This window comes from Crocodylus porosus, unplaced genomic scaffold (assembly GCF_001723895.1).
Source record: "Crocodylus porosus isolate Cpor-Errol unplaced genomic scaffold, CroPor_comp1, whole genome shotgun sequence".
Taxonomy (NCBI): Eukaryota; Metazoa; Chordata; order Crocodylia; family Crocodylidae; genus Crocodylus; species Crocodylus porosus.
The window spans coordinates 9,213,370-9,237,601 of NW_017728925.1; the positions used below are offsets into that span (position 1 = coordinate 9,213,370).

The following is a 24,232-nucleotide window of genomic DNA, read 5'->3' on the forward strand; positions in this document are numbered from 1 at the left end:
TCGTAAGATCTGTTTTCCTGACCTCTGATCATGCGCATGGCTCTCCTCTGGACTCTCTCAAGCTTCTCCACATCCTTTTTGAATTGTGGAGCCCATACACTACAGCTTGGCACTACAGCTCTGATAACAGCTAAATGCAAAGCAAGATGATCTGCATGACTTCATTTACTGTTTAGCAAACCCAGCAGTCTTCATTCAGAATTTGTACATCTGCATTGAATCAGCAGTGCTCTCTGCAGTCCGTATCCAAGAAGTCTCTTGCTCACCAAACCTCTCCGCTTGTGTTGGATGGTGGGGACAGAGAGAAAGAGAGAGAATGGGCGATTTCCATTCCGTGGAAGTTTGAGGATAAGTGCCAAATACAAATGTAGTCACAGTGAACTGCTGGCAGATTTGATCATCCAGCTGTAGCTAGATCTTTGTGCTACTAATGAGAAAGGCTAGTTAATAAATAATCAGGGGACTCATATTTTAGATTCTATGGTGGCACCTTCCAGCCAAGGACCCTCAAAACACTTGACAAACAGTAATTAACCCTCCCAGCTGTCCTGTGCATGGGTAGGTAATTAGTTCCCATGGGTAAGTTGAAGTGCACAGGATTTGTAGGTTGTTTGTCCCAGAGAAAAAAAGTGGCAAGTGCACAGTGTTGGGATACTTGTGTGTTTTACCCTTGGCTGCAGCACAGGGGATACTGCACAGATCTAAGATGTTTTGTATGGACTGAATCCAACATCCCAAATGCTGGAATAGCTGGGTGTTCTGCGGGTCTTCACCCTCCTCCTCCGCTCAGTCTTACCCTCTGTTGTGTTCTGGTGTCACCTGTTAAGTTTCAGGCTGGAGTTTCTAAAGGAATCGATTCATTTTGGCCACTCAGAACATTTGTGCTCTGGGAGTGGGGGGAAGCACTTTAATTAAAGTGGCTCTGAGAGCTGCTTTAATTAAAGCACCTGTAGCATCTCGTGTATCAGCGTCCCTGCGCTGAAAAGTGGCAGCAGGGGTGCTTTAACTGAAACTTGTCGAATGAGCTTTAATTAAATCACCCCCACTGCCATTTTTCAGGGATGCTGATAGGCAAGATGCTGGAGTCTACTGGAGTATGGCAGTTTACCATGCTCTAGCAGACACAATAAATTGACCTTGCTCCAATGCGCTGTAATTACAGCGTGTTGGAGCAGCCTCACTACACACACGCGTGTGCATGTACACATATGTGTGTATATAGGCGTCCTCAGTTCCTGAAGTTCCCTCCCCACCACCTCCTTTCACCCACCGTCTTGAATTCAGGTTCCTCTGTAGAAGAAGAAAATATGGAACTCAAATCTCAGCTGTGGAAAGGGGAAATAAAGAATATGGCTACTTAACACACTGTGCCTCTTTCTTCCGCCAGCCTAAAAGCTTTGCCACTGTTCTTCTTGCTTCTAACTTCTAGTTACTGTAACTTTTCCTTCTGGTTTCAAGTGTGTCCAAAAGTTAAAACAAGGAGCAGCATCTAGTAAGCTGCAGAACAGGACTACTTAGTAATAGCAGTAGCAATGGTCTTAGCTGTTTTGTTGTGATAGCAATTTGTGTGTGTGCGCGCAGGGGGACGGGGGAGAGAAATCACGACTATATAGTAAATAACTAAAGTTGAGGTATTCCTTTCTTTCAAATATACTCTCTTCAGTCAATTTATGCAGTCAAACTTAGTTTAAAATCTTTATTGCTATAGCAGCTACGAACAATTCCAAAAACAGTCTTAGTTCTGTCCTAGTAAACCAGATCCAGAAAACATGAATGTTAAAATGTTTGGGAGGTGGGGATGAAATGGGGAAATAAAACTCCTTTTGAATTCCAAGGCTAATGTCAACCAAGACCCTGTGCACGAAAGGAGGAGTGTTCTCGCTGAACTAGGTCATGAGCTTTGATTCTTTGTTTTAGGGTCAAAAAGGTGATCCTGGGCTGTCACCCGGAAAAGCTCGCAATGGACAGAAGGTAAGCCGTACTATTTATTTAACAGATGAGAATTAGCCCACCAGGTGAGAATCAGCATGTGCTCCATGTTGTAGGTACGAATAGGGGGTATTTAGGAAGGTGTGACAAAAGCACCTGGAGGGGTATCCAAGCGAGCGATTAGCTCACTGGGTTGTGTATTGACGGCAGCAGGAATGGCTCGCTGAATGAGGAGTTACACTTTCTAGATGAGTTTTGTAGCCCGTGCTGAGCTCCATGCTCCCTGTGATTGGCACCTGAGCTCAGGTATATTTGTGCAAGCAACAGTCACAGCTTGATTGTAGTATAGACATATCCACATTATCCAATCCCTGAACTCAAGGAGTGAGCAGTCTAAGCACAAAAAGCTTTGGGTTTAAAGGAAACATTTTGCCCCTTCATAAGTGGGGGACCTGAGGAATTGATTTACTTCCTACTTCATACAGAAAGTCTGCAGCAGAGCCAAGTGACAAAGTGAAATCTTTGGAGGCCAGTGTCTTAACTTCACAGCCATCTTGCTGTCTAGGTTAAGAAAGAGAAAACTCCCCCAGTTAGCATATGCCAACCCTACTGTGCAATAAATAATCAGAAGTTTTGCACCAAGCTGGATTGGAATCAATGAAATCCATGCAAGGCCAGTTAGCAAGGCCTGATTATTTAGCTCTTGTGTAAGGATCAAGAGGCTCTATTGCTAGCTCATTTCAATAAATTAAAAGCTGAATTTTGTGCTGTTTCACAGTTGATTGGTTTTTTATTGATGCCTGGCAATAGAGGCTCATATAAATGTTGAAGTTAATAGAGGAATGATCAGGCTTCTCTAATATCTATATTGATTTACCCTTTTCTTTGTGCCAACTCACTTCTTCTTTCCTTCATAACTTATTTCCAATGCAAATAAACCTTTTCCCTCACTCACATTATGAGCCTTACTATTAATGAGCAGTTAATAGAAAGTATCAGCTATGAAGGGTTTCAGTTAATTAATTTGAAGCCCAGTGTCTTGATGCAGTACATTAAGCACGGGTACAACAAGGATGATGACCCTAGAGAGCATTGAGACTGTTTTGACATGAGTCTTTCATTTAAACCACACACAGTGATTTTTTTGAACCACACAAAGCTTTCTGATGCATCAGAATTGGCATCACATGGAAAAGATCTAACAGAAAGCTCAATAACAGTTTTCTCCCAAAGCATGCTCACTGTAAGGGTGGGGAAGACCCAGATTATCCTTAGTTTTTGTTAACAAGGCCTTGTTTCTGTTAATAGAAACAAGGAACTTCCAGCTGGGGTTTGGAGTGATGCCTAATTCTTCCTCCAAATGCATGTTGAATAATCAGACAGAGTGCCTTGCCTGCATGTGGGGAATCCTAAGGGTTCTTTAAGGATGATGAAAGGAAGCCAGACATTTTTTAAACTTAGGGACCGGATGTGGTATGTAAATGGCTAGCAACAAAGGACAGTCCGTTCTTAAGATGTTTCCAATACGGCAATTGGGGCTGAATGTGATCCTATCCCAAGACTGGAAACCAAAACAACGTCCATTCAAGCAGCCAGGAAGGGATTGATCAGCACTGTATACATAAATAAAATAGCTTTGTCAGACCTATTTGAATGCAGTCACTGGAGTAGTAGTAGCTGCAGCAGCAGCAACAGTAAATGAGCCTGATTACTGGATTTGGCAGTGGACATCCATTGATTCATTTGAAAAGTATGATTCTGTCCTTCCTTTGCCATTTCAACTCCTGTCAAAATGCATATAGTGTGAGTGAAGGAGACCATTGCAAAGGGAGGTTGTGTTGTCCTGGCTAGAGGTGTCCATTCATTCATTGGGCCCATTGTTTCCGTGATCTAATTAGTAGCGCGCGTGAATTTACAGTCCGCTTTTAATCTCTGGAACGGCGAATCATTTTCCAGTGTATTTCTGAGGAATTCTATGCCAAAAACATTTGGTAAGACCGTATGGGAGATGCCAGTAAAAGCTGCTGAAAATTAATGAGACACACTGATCTCTTATAGGGAGACATGGGTTTGCCCGGCTTGACTGGTTTGCCTGGACCACCTGGTCGGAAGGTAAGAGTATTTTCTTTATTAGTGAATTAAAACGATTGCCAGTAAATAAGAATTGTCCTTCTCAAACATCTCTGCTTGAAAGATTTTGGTGTACTTTAGAAGATTTAATTATGCCTTGGCATGCAGGGATGGGAGAGCAAGTTGGTATCCCCATTTTACAAGTGGATGAAGGGAGGCACAGAGACGAGTACGCCCATGTCAGAGCAGGGAAGACAGCCCTGCCTCCATTCTACTTTTCTAGGCACTGTGATCCTCTGCCTTTCTGGCTTCTTACTCTTTGTTTTGAAGGAAGAATGCTTTGGCTTAAGCCAGGTTTAGTTAAGACACGCTAAGTCCAATCTAAACTTTCTTTATCTCAGCTACTTACACATTGCCCCCATAACCCTGTTATCAAAGCACCCACAATCTTCTAATGCCATTCCCATGAGATGGAGCAGTCCTATTATCACCACTTCAGATGGGGAAACAGAGACAGAGAGACCCAGTGACTTGTTCAAAGTTACACAGGAAGTTTATGGTAGGGAGAGGAATTGAACCCAGGTCTCCAAAGACTAGCTCCCCACACGCTAGAATATCCTCCTCTAAGCGCAGTGTTTCCCCAGGCTGTATATATGCAGGCTTATATCATTTATCTCAGTATCCCAGATCGTTCTACCCAAGGCAGGAGCTGAATTAACCTACGAGGCATTTCTGTGCATACATGCTAAGGAAGGGTTGAGTTTAGATACTGCCTATCACGCACATGTTAATGGAGCCTAACCTCAGCTTGATCATGTTTCTTGGGCAAGACAAACCCTTACTGGTTTGGAAAAGCTTTTCTTTCTGTCTTTCATTGTGAGTGGAGCTCAAAATTAACACAGGTCTGCTTTGTTTGCTTCTGTATTGTGCATCAGTAGCCCTAATGTCTCCAGTAATGGGCTTGTCCCCAAGACTGATGTCAAGGGCTAACGTGTGAGATTCCTCACTGCCATGTTCTGCCCTTTGTGTCTGCAACAGCGTGCGCCACCTCACATCCCTGCATCAGCCACATTCACGTTCCTAAGTGTGCTCACACTTCAGGTGGTGGCAAATTCCACAACTCTGCTCCTCTCCTTGTGGGGGAGCTTTTATTTTTTAAGCATTTTAGTTTAGTGTTGTTTTGTTTCTTTACCCTACCGCGAAGTACCAGCCTAATGCAATAGATGGAGGATTGGAAAAGGGGTTTTGGAGGACAATGGATCCCCATCATGGGGATGCTTAAGAACAGCCCCTCAGCTGGGGACTCCCAGTTGTCATATTTTTACAGTCTAATAGATTAGAGGCCTTGCTAAATGTTTCAGAGAAAGGATCATACTTTTCCCCTGCTGGGTTCAAGCAATTCCCTTGTGAATGGTGAAAAGCCACTTGATGGCTTATAGGGTTAGTGGGCTTCAGTGCTATTTGCAGTGAGCAAGTATCACCATTACAAAGCTGAACACCAAACTCTCCACTTTTCCTGGTTATCTCAGGAGTGACTGGGCCATAGAGAAAGCTCCCCTCAAAGTAAGTGCCACACCATAAGCCCTACCAAAAAATGCCCACTGAGATCAGGAACTAAAGCCACTTGGAAGAGCTTCTGCTGTGCAGGGGCCTTCAGTCTCCAGGGCTGGCAAATGGATACCTTTCACCTGCATGATATATGCAGCATGGGCTGCTGGGCCGATCCATCCCATCACCAGGCAGTCAGGAAAACAGGAGCTGGGGTTGTAAACCATCTGCAGGGGTGATGATACTTGTTCAGTCTTGGGTATTGAGCCAAAGAGTGCAGTGATCAAGACTTACCCATCTCCACTGTCACAAACTAGTCCCTATGAATTAAGGGTAAAGAACATCGTTTTCTCAGCATAACAGCTCATAAAACAAAACCTTGCGGTTTTGATCAGCAAAATGCAGTGTCAGGAGAGCATAGGCCTGTGGTGGAAAACGTGGAGAAGGAATCGGAGATTAAACAAACATTCCCAAACCCAGTTGCGTAGCCCCCACACCTGATCTTGGCAAACAGACTCCTGAAGCTCGTTCATGGATAGGGTTGGCGGGGGAGAAAGGGGAATGCTGTTTCTTCAAGTCTACAAGTAAGGTGGATGATGAGATTTGCCTGTGGTGCACTGCACAAAAAAATAAATAAATAAATAAATAAACTGAAACCACAGCAGTGCTAGCCTGGCAGGCATTTTGATACTGCCTGGAATTTATTAGACTTCTAAATTAAGAAAAAAATTAAAAGCTGTTGGAGAAATATTTGGACAAAACAATTTTCAATCTCAATTCCCTGCTGGCATCGCCCCAGTGAAAATATGGCATTTGGCTGCAGGCTGGGAGCCCAGTTAAGCTACAAGAAAATGGCAAAGCCTTGAAAACTGGTGTAAGCAAGAAGGAAATGGCACTCTCCTTTTGTGGGACTGATGAGAAAGAGCTGCACATTGTGGCTTGGATGGACCGGCACTCCATTCATGTGCAAGTGCTGTGTAAGAAGTTCCAGAGAGACGGCATTTTCCCTCTACCACAAGACATTTTTCCTTCCCCTGCCGTCTGAGCTGGAGCCACTACCAAAAGGACATGGTTTTGCATGGTACGGTTTGCACCATAAGCACACCTCCGCAATGCAAATGCATGGGGAGGGCATCTTTTCTTTGCAGATTTGGATGCTCTGGCCTCAGGACACCCACAAAAACCTTTTGCCTGTGCCCAACTGCAACCAGCTGCTCAGACATGGGACACCAAAAATGCTGTGGTTTTGTGCAAGAGAGATGCAGTTTTCATGCTCTTCACATGGAACACATTTTATTTTTGCTGAACAGCAGTTTTAGAAAATGGTGGCAAGACCTTAGCTTAAAGGGCTTCTCTTTTGGTGCCTAAGAACCCATGAATGTCACGTGGTTTTTGGCAGTTGGAGGCAGGCAATGACTGCCTTGCAAATAATTTTATCAAAATGGTATGATTCTCCTGAGACAAACTGTACAGAGACCTGAACAGCTGTAGCTGAACATAAGGGTTGACAAATTGCGGTACTGAGAGATTAAGAGACTTGCCCAAGGTCGTGGAGACAGAGCTAGGAACTGGACCTAAATTTACTGAATTCCCAGTTCAGGGATCCAGCCCGAAGCCCTTTCCTCCAAAGAGGCAGCACACAGCAGCCTCTTCCAGCCTGGCCAGATCAGCTTGTCAGACCACCTCCAGTCCCCACAGAAAGCAAGGCATTGTAGCTAGAGATAGCATGGATATAAACCTCGTCACAGATGAGCAAATCTTTCAGTGAAGTGTAATTTCCTTTTGAAATCGCAGCCCTTTATGTTTAATGCCCTGTAATCATCAGGAAGTGTTTGGATAGGAAAGCAAATGCAGTTGTTTTCATATGCTCTTCCCTGTCATTTTAGTGCTATTTAAAGAGGAATGCGGCAGGTAAACATGTTCGCATACCAGCCAGCCTTTGAATACATAAGCTTTTTTTGTCCTCACTGCAATTAACCTCAGACAGTGGTAATCACAGGTTAATGTGCAGAAACACACATTTTAAACTCCCCTGAGTTCACTCTAAACAATGAAGATTATATTTAATAGGACACAGCAATAATGGGCTAGATGTATATTTAGCTTAAGAGCTATTCACTAGCCTTTATAGATAAAACATTGCAATGCTTAGCGCAGACGTTAGCTCAGGACTTGTATTTATAGTCACAGTCTCCCTTTTCCAACCATGGTGCTTTCACAGCCCTGAGAAGCAATCCAATTCCTGAGTGTTCTGGATCTGCCATTTCCAAAGGAAACTTTTACACTTGATTTTTATTTTTTAGGAGGGAGAGAAAAGTTGCTGAAAAGGAAGAGGAAAGAATTAAAACGTTTCTCTCCCCACTCCCTGACTTTCTGTCTAGGGGCACAAAAGAGATTCATTCTCTTAGCCTGCACAATGCTCTCCAATGACCTTCTGCACCTAGCATTAGGACCCGATTTGGATTTGATATAGACCTGGCTCCAGTTCTCTTACAGATATTCCAGTTCTGAAATCCAAATCAGATCCTTGACGGGGCTGTTAAAAGAGAGACCTTTTCCTCCTTAGGGAAGAAGGAATTTTTTATTCCATGGGTGGAGATAGTTTCTGAAAGGGATTATATCTGTTTTTTTAGTGCCACCTTTGTTGCACTACACAAGGCATTAATAATGAGATGCTACCTCCACCCACGAGCTAGGAAGAGAAAATCCAGCATTGATGCAAATACATTTGCTCTCTGTTTCACAGCTGGTCCTTCAAATGCCAGCCCAGCTGCTTGCATTGCAGGGTGCTGTACAGCAAGAAAATTAAAAAGAGGGGGTTGTGGGGGAAAGAGAGAGTGAAAGAGAGAAAGAAAGCGTGCATGCGCATGCCCGGGCTTGGATTTCTTCACACACGAGAGAACCCATGAAGTTTTAAATCTGGACTTGACTCCATGCAGCTAGATCTCCAGAAAGTGTATTTATAGGGGAACCTTAAAAAGGCCCATTTATTTCTTTGGGATAGGGGAGGAGAAAAAGGACATCTAGTCTAGATTTTGGATAGCTATTCAAATCTCAGAAATGGTTGTAGGTTTATGTCAGGCACATTGCAGGTGTCAAAGCTGAGCTTCCAAGACATTGACTTCAGGGTATGTACGTGATGATTAGGATCTGATGCTGGGCAGTGGCTGGAGAAGAGAAATTGTTCCTCTTGTCCAGTACTTCTGCAAACAGCTTTTTCCATCTGCCACCTAAAGCATTGCCCTGGTCTCACCTGGAGGTATTCATTTACTTCAGTGTGTGATGATGTTGCCCCAGTAGTGCCTGCCCCATGAGCAAAGGTGATAGAAACAGTTGCCTATGAAGAAAGGAAGAGCTGTTTTGATAGAGAGTAACTGTTGCTCTATGGACTTTTGGTTTTGGCTCCTGCTATTTGTTTGGACGTTGGCAATCATAGTGAGTGCGCTGCTGGTTCCAGATGAATGCACTTAGAGCAAGGGTGTGCAAAATGCAGCCCGCGGGCCAGATGCAGCCTGCCAGGCCATTCTATCTGGCCCGTGGGGCCCCTCAAAGATTTAGAAAATTAATATTTATCTGCCCTGGCTGCCTGTCATGCGGCCCTCGATGGCTTGCCAAAACTCAGTAAGCAGCCCTCTGCCCAAAATAATTGCCCACCTCTGACTTAGAGAGTGACCGACTTTAGCTGTGAGCCCTAGAGTCAGCTACCTACAGTCTTGGTGCCTGAGCAGAGTGGAAAGCTCACATCCACGCTGTCCCTGTAGAGTATGGGATGGACAGAGCCCAGAGACAGAAATACCCCCAGGCATCCGGTGATAACTCTTAAAGAAGTAGAATCTCTCCAGTGCATTTGTCCCATATGTAACCTGTCACCCAGCAAGAGCCTCGACACGGACATAGTATCTGGGATCTAAAATTAGCACAGGTTATTCATTGTCCTTCCTAACTGAGGTTTTGAGTGTGGTACAAATGTAGCTGCTGGTGCTATCTCTAAGAAAAAGGCTAAGCATTAAGCTCCTGACCATTTCTCCAACCGGGATAGCACTGATTTTGAAATATCTAAGAAGGAAACAAAGACAGTCATATGCCACCCAAAGCCATTGGATTATACAAACTTTAGGTCACTACCTGCGTGGCAATCCATTGGTAAACTTTATCCTGTTACCTGAGCCAGTCAGTCCTCTTTGCAAGTCTCTTTAAAAAAACCCTTGGGTCAATAGCAGTGCCCACATTGACCCAAACAGGTTCTGGATCAGGACTTCTGTTACCTAATTCTATGAGGTTCAGGTAAAGGCTCATTTCTTGCCACTCATAGGATCTTGAAAGGAAATCACTTTCTTTTCTATAGACAGAAAACATAGGGTTGCAATATAATGGTAAGCTCGAGCAGGAGAAACCGGGTGATGAGGGATTAAGCATTTCTCCAAATCCAAATACCTGAAATAGTAAATAAAGAGGAATGTAAAGAAGACTGGGCTGAAACCCAGGGATCATTATGAGGGCCACATACCGCTGTCAGGGAAAATTAGCCGGCAGTTCTACAAGATCCTATGGGAAGAATAAAACAGGCAGTTGAACAGAACTGTAGAACAGGACAAGTCCCAGGCTCGTCTGGTGAGTGAACCAAAGTACTTTGCCAAAAAGGATTCAGTTGTGACTCCTAGAGCAGGAAAAATATATTACATAGGATGTTCCACTACCGCACAGTGACCTTCTGGGATCCCTATGCCAAGACAGGGCGTAGGGATTAGAGATCAGGAAATAGTTAATGGTTATAGCTCAACCTGAAGGTATTTTGTTATTCCTGTAGTTTTTATGTCAAGGTTTGATATTTTTCCCAAGGTTTGTTTCAAATTACACTTTTCTGTTCTCTATAACCTTATGACTAACCCAATTACAACATTTCTCTCTCCATAGCCCTGCCTGGGCATACGTGTCAAAGGTCTGGGTGACCTCGTGTGCATACATCATGATCCAGAAGGATCAATGGTTGCATAATACTACTAGCACTCTGCAACTGAATTTAATCTTCTAATCTAGTTTGATTATTTGGTGAAGACAAGTTTATTTCTAATGGCTACAGCAACGTTATAGAAAAAGCAAAGTTCTCACATGCCTGCCATCCCAAACCATTACTCAATATTCAAAGCAAGATTCTGGTAAATCCTGGAAAACAGCCCTAAAGAACTTGCAGTCTAAAAAAGCAGGATAAAAGCAAGGTGGGTGGTGAAAAGTCAGCATGACTCCTACCTTTCCTCCAAATCTAAAATCTTCTTTTTCCATAGAGCTTTCTTCTGAGGTCTGATGAGAAATTCAAGCGAAGCACATGTTATTTTATTCTGATCCCTTCTCTGATTTTTTTTTAAATAGGGATACAAAGGCTATCCTGGACCACCAGGTCATCCTGGAGACCAGGTGAGTGCTCCTTCCAGATTTGAAAATTTAACCTACCAAGAGGGTTGGGTTCCATGTTTCTTATCTGATGATATCCTGAAATGAAGTCGAGTCATTTATCAACCTGCTTGGTACAGTCAATATGCTTTTCTGGGGACAGTTTGATGCAGACAGTTAATGCAGTTTGCTCATGCCAACTGGGAGTTATGCACATACATTGACTATGCATCAATGGGATGGTGGGAAAGGACTTAAGCTAAGCTTCTAACTTATTTCTAGTCTTTACTGCCCAACCTGGCATAAGTGTGCATGGTTGAAATAGGCACAGACTCATACTTACCCATTTTCCTTTACATTAATTTTTCTGCTGGAGTTTACTAACCGCATCTTACTAGGTTGTAATTCTTTCCCTCCTTCCCCCCCGCCATTTTTATTTGGATAAGTCTGATGTTTGCAGTAAAACAGCAATGAATAGCAGGGCCTGTTAGAGATGATGTTAAAGGATATTATACATGAATTCATTTAGTTTTAAAGAATTTTGGCAGAGCTCTTACCCTAGTAAAACAGTTCCATATGCCAGAGATATAGACACAGACTTACACCTTCTCTTAGGCTCCTTGTTCCAAACTATCTGCAGGTTTCACGGGAGAGGTTGGGGGGGCAGGGGGGGAAGGGGGGTGGACAGCAACACTTAGTTAATGCTCAGATCCTGTCAAGTTGGCTTCTGTTAGTTTTTTCCTTTCATTAATTTATTCCCACTGCTGCTTTTAATCCAGTGTTTCTCTCTCTTTATAAATCTGGAACAAGTGAATCTGCAGCCCTTCCCCAGGACAAAGTAGCTAAAAACTCATAGGCAGGGGAACTAGCATCACCTTCACGTACTCATCTGTTATTTTGTTTTTTTATTAAAGGGTGAACAAGGACCAGATGGGAGCCCAGGTGCCAAAGGTTATCCTGGCAGGCAGGTGCAGTAAATCTTATCGTGCTGTGCACAGAGTAGTGATTTGGGTGTGCAGGTAGCTACAAGCATCCCCCCCAACATATACAACGCAGGCTCCTTGAAATGTGTTTGGTTTTTCTTCCCTTCCTCCCCCTAGCTTTTGCATAAATTATGTGGTCCTTTTGGATTTGGTAGTGAATATTGTCCCTTCCGTATTGTCATTGCCTTTATGAAACAAACACACTTGTGATCACTGGAGAATCTGCTCAGGATATTGGGTGATCTCATGCAGATACGGTCATTGCAGGATCTATGCTTGCACTGGGTGTCAGAGAAACAGGCTACAGACATAAGCAAAGGAAAAGCCACTAAGCATGTCTTGCTTATTCACAGATATTGACTCTGTACTGCAGCATCCACTCTGTACACAAAATCCCTTACAGATGAGACCCTGCTGAATATGTTCCAAAGAGTTAGAAATTCCATGCGTATGGCATCCACGGCACATACCCATATCCCAAATAAAGATAGGGCTAAGGGATATGGAAAATGTATTCCTTTTGTTATGCAGAGAAAACACAGCATCTGCTGTCTATGAAGTTCAAGGGTTGGAACAATAATACTGGAGGATCCCTTGACTTGTCACAAAGATTCCCAGTAACTATCTATATCCAAGCACTGGTGAATCATCCAGCCCTGCAAGAGACACACTTACTGTGAAATTAGTGTATTATAATTAGGGCTGTCAAACAATTACAAATTTTGGTTGTGATTAGTTGTGTGATTAAAAAAATTAGTTGCAAGTAATCATGAGTTTAATCACACAGCTAAAAATTCAAAATTAGGTGCAGCAAAACTCAAAATTTTGCAAAATTATGCAGATACTTTGTACGGTTGGGGGTAGGTGTGTGCATGGGGGGATTTGTGAAGTTGTGGGGGGCTGTGGGTTTGTGTGCGAGGTTTGAAGCTTGAGGATGGGGGGAGGGTCCCTACACGCCCTGGCAGGATGCGGGGTACTGTGGGTCAGGAGTGAGGAGCAGCAGAAGGGCAAGGGGGCTGTGGCTTGGGGGTAAGGGGCAGACACATGCACACACCCACCCACACACACACACACAGGCCCCCCATGGTAACAGAGGGAGTGGGGCAGGGGTGAATGGGGCCTGGGGCTAGGGCAGGTCATGAGACAGAGCTGTGGGCAGCTTGTCCAGGAGTGCAGGGGGGCACGGCTCCCCGCCGTGAGCACACCTTTGGGGGAGGCATGGGAGCATGTGCCTTCTGGATTTGTGCACGAGGCAGAGGCAGGCTGCTCGCTGCAGGCTGGGGCTCTGCACCCTGCTACCATTGCCTCGGGAGCTGTGAGCTGGCTGGGCCACGTGTCCCCTGCCAACATGGCTGCGGGAGGCACAACATGTTATTGTGCGGCTCCCAGGGCAAAGGCAGCAGGGCACAGAGCCCCAGCCTACAGCGGGCAGCCCACCTCTGCCCTGCGCACAAATGGGAGGCACGTGCCCCCCATGCCTCCCCCATGGGTGCGCACAGCAGCAGGGAGCTGCACACTACGCACTGCTGGACAAGCCACCGTGACTCAGTCCCACAACCCGCCCCGGTTGAGTTCCCGTTCACCCCTGCCCCACTCCCTTCCTTACCATGGGGGCCTTGATCTGCCCTCCCTGCCCCTTCATTCCCCCATGCCCCTTCCCTCTGCAGACTTACCTGTAGGGTGCTGTTCTGCACTCTGCCAGGTGTGTTCCTGGCTGTACGCACGCTGCGGCTGCTCTGATGCAGCTGTGTCTGTGTCAGCGCACCCGCCACCCCTCCCACTTGGCAGCCACTGCACTGCCACCACTGAGACGGCAGCAGAGGGAGCCTGGGTGCAGGCTTCAAAGCCACATGTACAATTAGTGCCTTAAAAAAATTAACACAAAAACAATTAACACATTAATCGTATGCGTTAACTGTGATTAATTGACAGCCACAGTTATAATATAAAGAAGTAAAATGCTTATGAACCATGAAAAATCCCTCCAATTTGTGCACGTTGCACCCAAAGGTACCTAAAGGAGAGCTCAGTTTGCATAGCCTCAGATAAATTCCACAGGCTTGTATACTGTGAACCAGTTTGGGTCAACTGCCGTAAAAATATAACCACTATAAAATCACACGCTATAATGGAGATAACTCTAGATCAGGGATGCCAGAAGTGACCCTCACTCCACATGAGGCCCAAATGACAAACCATCAATCCACATCAGTTTCTGTTCCTGTGTAGGCCCATTGCAAGCAACACTGATTAAGCCAGCCCACCAGCACAAAAATCATTTATACAAGAAACAGAGAACATAAGAAAATAGCATTTCTCAAGCTATTTGCCAGAAACACTTTAAGAAGGGAAGAGTCTGTAGAGGGAAAGAAAACAGAACTGCGTGTGTTGCTTACTTATGGCTCTAGAGCGATGCTGGTGGACATGGAAAGACGGTAGAGAATTTGCCAGTGGCTCCAGATGGAAATGTCCATGGACCTTTGTCACAGAGGGCCTGAACTTGTAATATTTTATTTATTCCAGGTCAGATCATCAAGATTTTTAAAAACAGCCACCTTAAATGTGTGCTTCCGGATCCATATTCAGGCACCTGAACGAGATTTGTCAGTAGTGCTGAGCAGCCAGTGATGCTCGACTGGTCGTTGTAGAATTAGTCACTTGGGCTAAGGATGCTGGGCCCAAAATGCATCAAGCATTTTCTGTGCAGATCCAAACACTGCTGTGCTTCAAATTGAATGCTTAAATATGCACGTACTAGGGCTGGCTAGGGTTTAGACCCCACCTACAATTGCACTAGACCTTGACCTAGCCTAAACACTACACTTGCACTGTAGGGATACTTATATAAAAGATGTCATACAGATGCAGGGTTAATTTCATTATTGATAATGACCTAGTACATATATTAGATTATATTTTCTGCATTCACACATCTTACAAAGTACATGAGTAACTGCGGGTCCACTTAATACACGCTAGAAATATAAAACTGACACCTTACAAGAGATACCTCAGTCTGTGGATCTCAGGCATAAATGTGCAGACATACATTGGAAAAAATCTTGAGATTTGTATACATCTGATTGCAAATGCTGTGTTCATGCTGCCCACCAAAGCTCCTGAGAATATTCCATGAGCATGAGGTTATCAGCTCAATCACTATAAAAACCATCTGAACAACAAAAAAACATACAAGAAAATGGGTGCTGCTTAACAGAGTTCAGCGGTATCCTACACCCTAGCAGATAAACTGGGCAAAATATGTTTCCAAATACACAGAGAACAATAGTGCTTTATAAAATGCAAGCTTGGTCAGGAAAGTGACTTAAAAAACCCCAACATGTTTTCTCCACAGACTTGATGACACTGTGTACTCAGCATCAGAGCTGATTATTTTACTAAGATTTTACTGCTTGTTACTCCTGTCAGCTGTGCTGGCTCTGCAGTGGTATGGGAGAGGGAACTTGGCTTTATTTTGGTACGTGCACCATAGGTAGACTTGTTAACTATATTTTGATGGTAGAAAACGTCTTCTGGGTGACGATACATGAGCCAGAAGAAAACACAGCTTGACTTTCAGATCCCAGGTTGAGTACACAGAGCTGCCAACTAAAGAAAATATGAATTAATCCTTTTTACTTGGAGAGTAGACTAATACAATCTGGAGACTTAATGAAAGACAATAAACATGGAAGCTCATTATGCAGTTTTATAGGATCCCTTTTCACAGTACTTAAGGGAGAAGTGATGAGTACAGAGATACAATGAAGCTTATTTTTATTTCTTTCCATAAGCTCTGATGCCCTGGGCAGAGTCTGCAACTCATTTTGGGTGGATGATCTTTCATTTCTTCTGTTGAAACCAATGGGAATTTGACTGTTGACATCAAGAGGAATAGGACTTGGGGCCAGCTTGTACCTAGAAAAGTAGATTAATTAGTTACAAATCTGCCAGATGCTAATGATCAAATGGTCATTCACAACTTGGAGTTCTTAAGTCCACAATCAATGTTTAATTGTATACAGCATCTGTAGCGTGGGGCTAATCCATAGCCTATGGAAGTCAAAGTGCGTTCTTCCAGTGTTTTCTGTGTGGTTTGGGTCAGGCCTCATCTTTGTTCCCCTCACAGGCATTAAGGTGCATTTGTCATTGCAAAGACCTGCCTTATATATATGATTCAGCAGCTGCAAACTCAACCCTGCCATTTGAGCAAGGGATACAGTCTGCACAGTGTCATTTTATATTGCCACTAATGTAACTTGCACCCCACTGTGCCAGCTTTCCTGGTCTTTGTGACCAGAATTTTCTAGTTTAGAGTGAATGGTTTGGGTCCCGTTCCATGCATTCTGTGTTTTCTAAAATTACCAAGTTTTGTAGAGTCATTTCTCCACAACAATTAGGGAATTGTTCTGGGTTTTTTCTTTATTCTCCTTTGATGATAACCCTTGGGTTAGTCTCCAAAGCAGCAGAAGCACAGTGGGAATAGTGCTGTAAATCTGGCAGTGTTCACTTGGGTCAAGTTAAAACCTGTCCACATTTGTCTTTGTTTTTACTCTTGTGTTTCAGGGTCTACCTGGACCAATAGGCAGAGCCGGTCCAAAAGGCAATCGGGTAAGTACTCCATTCCTTTTCACTGTATTCTCTCCTGACACTCACCACCAGACACCTCCCCCTCCTTGTACTCAACTTTGCAACCAGTACAAGCTTCTTAAGTTATTGATGTGACACAGAGCTCATAAATCAGTGCATCATGAAATTCCCAATCTGTTCAAAATTGAAATGTACCAGAATCAAAGAAGCAAATTTCCCAATGCTGATGGTGCCATCACTTAGTCAACCCTCTCCAAGAGCTAAGAAGTAGAGAGGGGCAAATGTGGTACCAATCCCAGAGGTCTGGTTTTCCAGCTTCAGTCTGTAGGGCCTCTTCAGCTTTGACAAATGTGGTGATTAAGCATATTGGGAACATGATAAAGATGGGTTCTTCTGGGTGCAGGCTGGTCGTGAATTTTGTGAACAGCAAAGTTTAGGACCAGTTTACATCTGTGTGTATAACAAGCCAACATCTTGAAACCACATGCAAATAAGAACAATAGTGCTCCGGCTCCACAGCTTGGGTTGGCTTTTTGTACTGAGCACACAGAGGGGGGATTCCTTCTGCCTATGAAGGATGATTTTTCTTTTTTTTTAAATTAAAACAACAGATAACCACCCTTCTGCTCTGTGCCAGCAATTACAAATCCATAATGACACTCTGGGCCAATAAAAGTGCCGGTTTCCCTACCACGTGTTTCTTTCCCCAGCATCAGTAAATGCTACCAGCTGGCTTCCATCACTAGAAAAACTGCAAACAATAAAGAAAGGCTGACCCCATAGCTAACTTTATTCCTGTACTAGGGAGAGAAATGGCAGGGGTGGGAGGAAGGATCGGTTGTTTAATATACTGCGGTAGAGACAGATCTGTGATAGCACAGCTTACTTACCTACTTTGCTTTTCTTAGTAGCCCTGTTTCTGATACTCTCAGTTTACTGACCTAACCAGGACTCTGAACTAGAGATTTGTGTGATTACTGATCACTAAAAATTGTAGGTTTTGAGTACTGATGTGATTGTTTAGGGTCTTTGATACAGAGTAAGACTTTCAAATGTCCATCAAGACTTCTGAATAGTGGGGGCTGAGATTTTTTTGAGCTCCCCAAGGATGGAACTTTTCACTTCTCTTACAACTGATTAGAATTGGGCCTTGACATCTCTTAGGCCAGACTTCAAGTTTTTATGAGTGAAAGACACTGAATTCTTGACTGTCTCAGCCTTTTCTCAATGGGGAGCTTGGGAACAAACGCAGCAATTCAATGAATTTGTATATGATCTAGGATGAGGAAGCAGATAGCAAGTTGGATGGATGGCCCTCTGTGAGCAGTTTTACATACCACCAGAGTATTGTTTTATAAGGAGCTACTAACTAGCTGAAATACTGAACCAGTATGTAAAAGTATGATGGATTCTCCAAAGAGCAGGAGCCTCATTGTGACAAATAAGCGTAGAAGTGTAGGCGGCAGTGAGGGGTTGCTGGTGTTGGGGTAGAGGAGTGGTTCAGTGTTGGCATTTCGTACCTACTGTGTGGTGACATGACTTTTGGAGAGTCAGTAAGTGACTTTCTGTTAAAAGTTGTTTCCTTTTGATTCGGCATGTTTGGCAGAAATAGTCCCTTGCAAAAGATAGCATGCAAGGTAACTTTGTTTTAATTGCTGAGTGCAGCAAATTAAGCACGGGGCTCTGATTGTTGTAAGTGAAAGGAAACGTAGCTCTTTGACAGCAGCTTTTGCCCGTGCAGGATCCTAAAGCACTAGAGAAATGTCACAGACCTGAACCCCAGTGATTGCTAATGAACCTAGATGGAGCAAACCTTGTGCTAAGCAGAGCATTAATTTTCACAGTTTGGTTTCAGAGGGAATGTAGGCACACTGAAAGCTGAGCTGCTGTGAATGGGCATTAAGAAGTTTAACTGGGCACACAGGTTGGCCTCCTGCACCCAGGCATTTTTTAGTTTGGGTCCTTGGCTCCCGTGGAGAGAAGGTCGGGAAAGAACTCGCAAAGGAATTTGGTATTGAAAGAACTTATGGCTTTGAACCGAACTATCATTTCGTTGTTCAGGTGTTGCATACTTGTAGCACCGCACCGCATCAGAAGAAGGATACCAAGCCAAGTGAGGTGGCTCATAGATCAGTATAGACTGCTTGGGAGGAGACTCTAGGGACTGTTTGATATAGGACAGTTGTATGATACCAGGCAACTGGAGACAGGGAGCATGGGAACTTGATGTGTGATGGGCTGTTGTGTAGTGTGGCTGGAATCAGTATCCCTGGGTGACAACAAGAGTAGAGGGGAAAAAAAAATCTTTGAAGACCTTCAGGAAGACCAGGGCCTTAAAGGTCTCTGGCTTGGCATGGGCATGCAGATGATTGTGGCTGTAACTCCTGCTAATCTGAAACCAAGCTCCATTTCCCTCAGGTACAGTCAGACCCAGCCCAGGTAAGGTTACATCCGACTGGCCTCTTCCTGCGCGGAGTTCTCATGATCCCTGGTGTGAGGGTATGTGCCCTTGGACTACATCGTGGAAGCCAGCACCATGCAGTCCATGGGCATATACACTTGCCTCAAGGTTTATTTCATCACGACTGCCATAGATCAACGCTGGAGGATCCTCTGCTGTTCAGGAAGGACAGACAGATTGGTAGCTAGGAAGAAGAAATGTATTTGACTTCTTGTTTCCTCTTCTCCTTAGGGATATATTGGTCTCCCAGGATTATTTGGGCTGCCAGGGGCTGACGGAGAACGAGTGAGTATTTTGCGAGGAAAGCCTTGGCACGTGCTCTTTATTCATCTCCAGATTCTCCAGTACCTATTGCAGCCCGTTCTGGATGTGACTCATCCTTTGCCTTCCCCACTACTCAGAGTACAGGCTGGGACAAAGAAATAGCTGCCCTCTTCATCATGCTCTTTTCCTTGTATGGAAGATGGCTTCCAAGCAGGGAGCTGCTACCCTTTGATTCAACAGAGGGGAGTTTTCAAATGGATTGTATTTTTCTTTTTGGTACATCTTTATGGAAGGAAACCAGTGTTTAAGTGAACAATCCCTTTTTCCACTGTGACTGTTGATTTTGGATGGCCAACTGGAGACCCTTTGAAGGGGCCTGGTTTACAGGCATTGTCTGACAGTTAGTTCCTTTCCAGCATCTCAAGCTGGTCAACCAAAAATTGAAGCACAGAGTATGGCTAGTCACCTCTGGGAATCCTAGTCCTGGGTCATAGATCCCTCTGTCCTCATCCCCTTCTGCATGTCACTACTTCTGATCTTGAAAAGAGCTTCACAGGCCCTTCTTTTCCTGCCACTGGCCATCCATGCAGTCAAGGGCCCACTCAGCCCCCAACCACATCCAAGGAGGTTCACTGTAAGATGTGGATTGTATTATTTCTATTTTTCCTCCACATCGTTGACAAACACAGGCTCCAGAAACAAGACAGACCCCAGGAGCATGTGCATGTGTGTGCGCACGCATGGGAGGAACTATCTAATGCTCTGAAATGGCTGATTTAATGCTTGTATAACAAAATAAGAAACATAAACAGAAGCTCTCCAGCAAGTGCTTTGGCTGTAGTCTTCATTTGGTTCCCGCCCAGTAGCTTAATTACTGCTGCTGCAGAGCACTTTCAGCCTTCTGCCCCTGGGTGTGGATGGTGCTTGTGCATGCACTATGGGAAGGTTACAGTCAGTGGGTTAAGGTTAATTGTCTTCCTACACTCCCTTGCTCTTACTGCTGACTGCAAATAGCTGACATTTGGGTTTCTGAACAATGCTGCAGCTATTGGGTTGTTTTTATTCCTCTTAGTTTTGTTTTGATTTTTTTTTCCCCAACCAGACTTTTTTTTTTCTGTGTGTTTTCCTTGCAGGGGATCCCTGGAGTTCCTGGGAAGAGGGGCAAGATGGGTAGGCCGGTAAAGTTTTTCCTTGTCTATTATGCAGTCTTTGTTGAATGAAACTGGAAACAAAATATTTGATGCTGACTGAGTCTTTCCCATAACTTCTAGTAGGAGCTAACTGGAGGGATCAAAAAAATCCTGATACCTTTCCTTAAGCAAACTGGGGATTTTAACTTTTTCTTCCCCTTCTTTCATGGTCTGTTCCCCATTCTCTCTCTTACACGCCTCTGTTATTGTCAGACAAGCCTCACACTCACCGAACTCTTATCTTCTGTAGGTTACTCTTAAGCATTCAGGTTTTTGTAACACATCCTGTTGTTGCAACCTCCTCCTGACTGTTCTTCTCCAATGTCATAGTATTTCCTACCTACCTAGCCCCACTCCCTTCTGCCTACTCATGAGTGCCATTGCCGTCCCAGATCAGGAGCAATTTTCGCTCTTTCCCATGACTATACTCACCAGGTATCATGCGTGCAGCAGCATTCCTTGTTCAGAGCATGTAAATAGATACAAGAGTGCTTTGTGATCAATATTTGTAGCTGTACCACTAATGAGCTTTATGACATATTTAGCATTCATTAGACAGGAGGAGGCTGAATCAGATAAAAATGCTCAGCAGGGAAGGGAAGTTTGAGATCCAGGTGAGAGAGTGACACAAGGCTTCAAACTATAAAGAGGAGTTGATGAAGCAGGGGGCTGCAAAACGGCTCTTCAGGAGGGCAGGAGCAGCAAAGGCGGAGGCTGCCGTGCCACCATCAGTCAAATCATGCAGTGGTGAAGCAGAAGGAGAGCAGCGAGCAGAGCAGAGACACAGAGCAGGGAGGAGAGAAGGGCAAGGCTTGTGGGACTGTGTTCAGCAGTGAATGTGACCCTACTACAATTGTTTGGAAGGAATTTTAGTTCCAGTCTCCTAAACTGGACTGGGTGAGTTTGATGGGGTGAATCTTCCCTGCACATACAAGACAGCTGCACAGGCTGGAGAGCTGTACTCCTGGCATCCTGGGTGTGCTCCCTTCTCCTGTATTAGTTGTTCATCACTCTTACACCATTACTGTGCCTATTCTCTCCTATGTGAGCAATCTCCTATGTGCTTGTCTTGCCAGGACCATTACATCCACTGGCAGACGTGGTGTCACTAGCTCTCCAACAGCTCCTGGGCTGGCTCATTCTTGTTCTCTTGTATTTTAGTACCTTTTTTGCGTCCGGTCTGTCCCGTAATGCACATTTCTGCCCTGTCTCCCTGTTCTCGTCATTATGCTCTTGTGCTTCCTTGTAAAATGCCCCTTCACCCACTTGCAGAAAAATCCTCCGCACCCGCTTGCTCATCCTTGCATGCGAACATGTGCTTTCTAGGAGTCCCAAGCCTACCACTTTGTGTCATTCTCACAATGAAAGCCATGCAAACATCCTGACAATCCCACATTCATCCTTGTTAACTATTCTTCTCTTTGGGAGAAGAGGGAAAAGGATAGGGGGAGAAATTGCCAGATTGCCTTATACTTCTGCAGACTGCTAGTCACATCAGGAACCTCTACAGCGAATAACTGCAAAGGATCAGTCGAAATGCTATGACTTATTGACCAGAATAAAATAAACAAGGCAACTGTCGTTAGGTACAGGGAAATGCTGAGGGTTTCTGGGCTCTGATGTGTTTCCACATACAGCATGCTGTATGCTCAACACATTCCAGCTGTTTAACCTTTTTTTTTCCCCCCCAATCTTCCACTTGGAAGGCTTTGTCCAGCGGTCAGTGTTACAAACAGCCTGCTCCCCTGAGATCAATGGAATTCTCACTTGCAAAAACACGGGCAGTTGAGCTGAAAAGTTCAAAGGAAACTTAGGTATACACGTGGGGTTTCACCGAGCACCTAATTCCCTTAGATTCCTTGGGAAAATGCCAGCATTGTCTCCACCACGCAGCACAAGGGATTTATCACAAATTGCGAATGCGCTGATGTAAATTCAAAGCCCCGCTGGTGAGTATATTGTCATGGTATCGAGAGGTGGGGAGGGTAAGCAGCTTGCCCAAGCTGACTCAGCAAATCCCTGATAAAGCAGAAGAGAAAACCCAGCCTACCCAACTCCCACTCCAGTACCTTATCTTTAGGGACATGCTGCCCCTTGGGAGATGTGCGCCATCAGGGTGCCTGGTACAATTTTGCCTGCCACACTCCTGTGCTGCTAGGTTTGCTGCTAGTACGCTGCTACGGCTGCTCGCGCGTGGGTTTGTCCTTGCAAGACAGAACTCTTTTTGCAGCCTGCACCAGCTGCCATCCTAAGTGGTTAAGGAGGAAAGGAGTTTGCGCCAGATGTGTGTTTGTACCTAGCTTTGCTTGGTATTCGACCTGGAGAGATTAAGCGTGGGTATTTTGTGTGTTGTACTGTGGGCCTCCTGGAATGATGTAAGAGTGTAAAGATTAAAACAGACGAACTGGATGTGAGTCAGCTTTTGAAACCATTCCAGTGGAGTTAAGCCCAGCAGGGCTGTAAGAAACATGGTGAGCATGTCCCCAGAGCAGCCATTCAGCTGACCCCCCCCACTCTCTCTCTACAGCGCATCATAAACGTTGCAGTGGGAGCATTTAAACTGTGTGGCACTAAGAAGCTCTGAAGAGAGAGGTTTGGGGGCAAACTGTAGGGAGAATTATTGTTAAAATATGATGTTCAGGGAGACCGGACTAACACAAGTGCATGATAGCTACAGGACCGCTGTCTCTTTCGAGGGCAGGCTGGACCCTTGGGACCAGCATGGCTGGTTTTAAATCTTCATGCTTAGCAATGTGATGGCTGGGAGCACTGAGGTTTTATGGTCCCCCGCTGGGCAGCTGGCAACACAGTGCTTGCAAGTGAGAGAAGGATGTGAAATGGTAACCTCACTGGTGCGAGGGTGGAATGCATAATGGTCCAGGTATGCAGAGGAGATCAGGAGACGGGAGGAACAAGAGAGCTAAAAGTTTGATTCTTTGTGTGTGCCAGAGAGGCAAGCCAATGCTCATGCCTCATTAAAAGGACAACACTTCTTCTTTCTTCAGGGCATGAGACAGATGGCGGGAGGAACATACGTCTGTGGAAGGGTATATGGCCCTCCACCTTACCTTCCCCAGGTGGCTGAGCTCAGAGGAGTCTCTCTGCCCCTGTGAACAGAGATGAATGCATGTCTCATCTTTGGAAGTCACCCAAAGGCTCCTGAACGTAGAAAGGAATTAACACAACAATGCCAGGTTCTCTGTTAGTAGGAAACAGAAAATAGTGCCTATGGGCCTAATTTCTAGGAGAGAGATGCCACTGCTTAGGGGAAAGAAGGATTTGAGCTGTGATCTGTGAAACTCTTGTCTAAAGTATAGGAATTCACTAAATGCATCTTCAAACCTGCAGTGAGCACTGTAAACCACACACAGAGAACGCAGAATTGCAGAGAGCACATTTGCAAAAGCGTATCAGTCTGATTTGTGAAAGTGCCTTAGATAAGGGTCTGCAAAGACTGCAGTACTGGCTTCTGCCCGTGCCATTACCTGTTGCCTTGAATGAGGTGGTGTAAGAGGTTCTGCAAGGTGAAAACTGAGTCATGGGATGTACAGGGCTCAGAAATGAATTGCAAATGAACAGGCAAATCTGTTAATCAGGAAGGAGAGCAGAAGAGTCTTGTATGTTAGGGAAAGACCTGGAAACAACAGAAGGGGGATCCATACATAATTCTTTTCATTCACACCTTTAGACAAATGATTTACATTAATTCTAGAAGTAAAGCACTGGATCTGCACAAAAAGCAAGGCAAGATGAGCGAAAATGAAAAGCTCCTGCAAAGAAGTTTGAACAACTTCTAAGGCATGAGCTGA

The 24,232-nt window shown here is 44.6% G+C and overlaps 1 protein-coding gene and 1 long non-coding RNA gene across 2 annotated transcripts in view; one reads left to right on the forward strand and one right to left on the reverse strand.

Moving 5' to 3' along the window:
• COL27A1 (collagen type XXVII alpha 1 chain) overlaps nucleotides 1-24,232 on the forward strand; it is a 215,874-nt gene that overhangs the window by 42,491 nt on the left and 149,151 nt on the right. Inside the window, exons 5-11 of the mRNA XM_019540657.1 lie at nucleotides 1,918-1,971; nucleotides 3,988-4,041; nucleotides 10,915-10,959; nucleotides 11,850-11,903; nucleotides 16,485-16,529; nucleotides 19,201-19,254; nucleotides 20,367-20,411. Of these exons, the coding sequence (XP_019396202.1) occupies nucleotides 1,918-1,971; nucleotides 3,988-4,041; nucleotides 10,915-10,959; nucleotides 11,850-11,903; nucleotides 16,485-16,529; nucleotides 19,201-19,254; nucleotides 20,367-20,411 (351 nt within the window). The remainder of the gene's footprint in view (nucleotides 1-1,917; nucleotides 1,972-3,987; nucleotides 4,042-10,914; nucleotides 10,960-11,849; nucleotides 11,904-16,484; nucleotides 16,530-19,200; nucleotides 19,255-20,366; nucleotides 20,412-24,232) is intronic.
• Nucleotides 15,610-19,189, reverse strand: LOC109313865. The gene is made up of 2 exons (XR_002102164.1): nucleotides 16,704-19,189; nucleotides 15,610-15,836 (listed from the first exon to the last, which is right to left on the reverse strand). It is a non-coding gene; the product is annotated as an uncharacterized LOC109313865 (long non-coding RNA).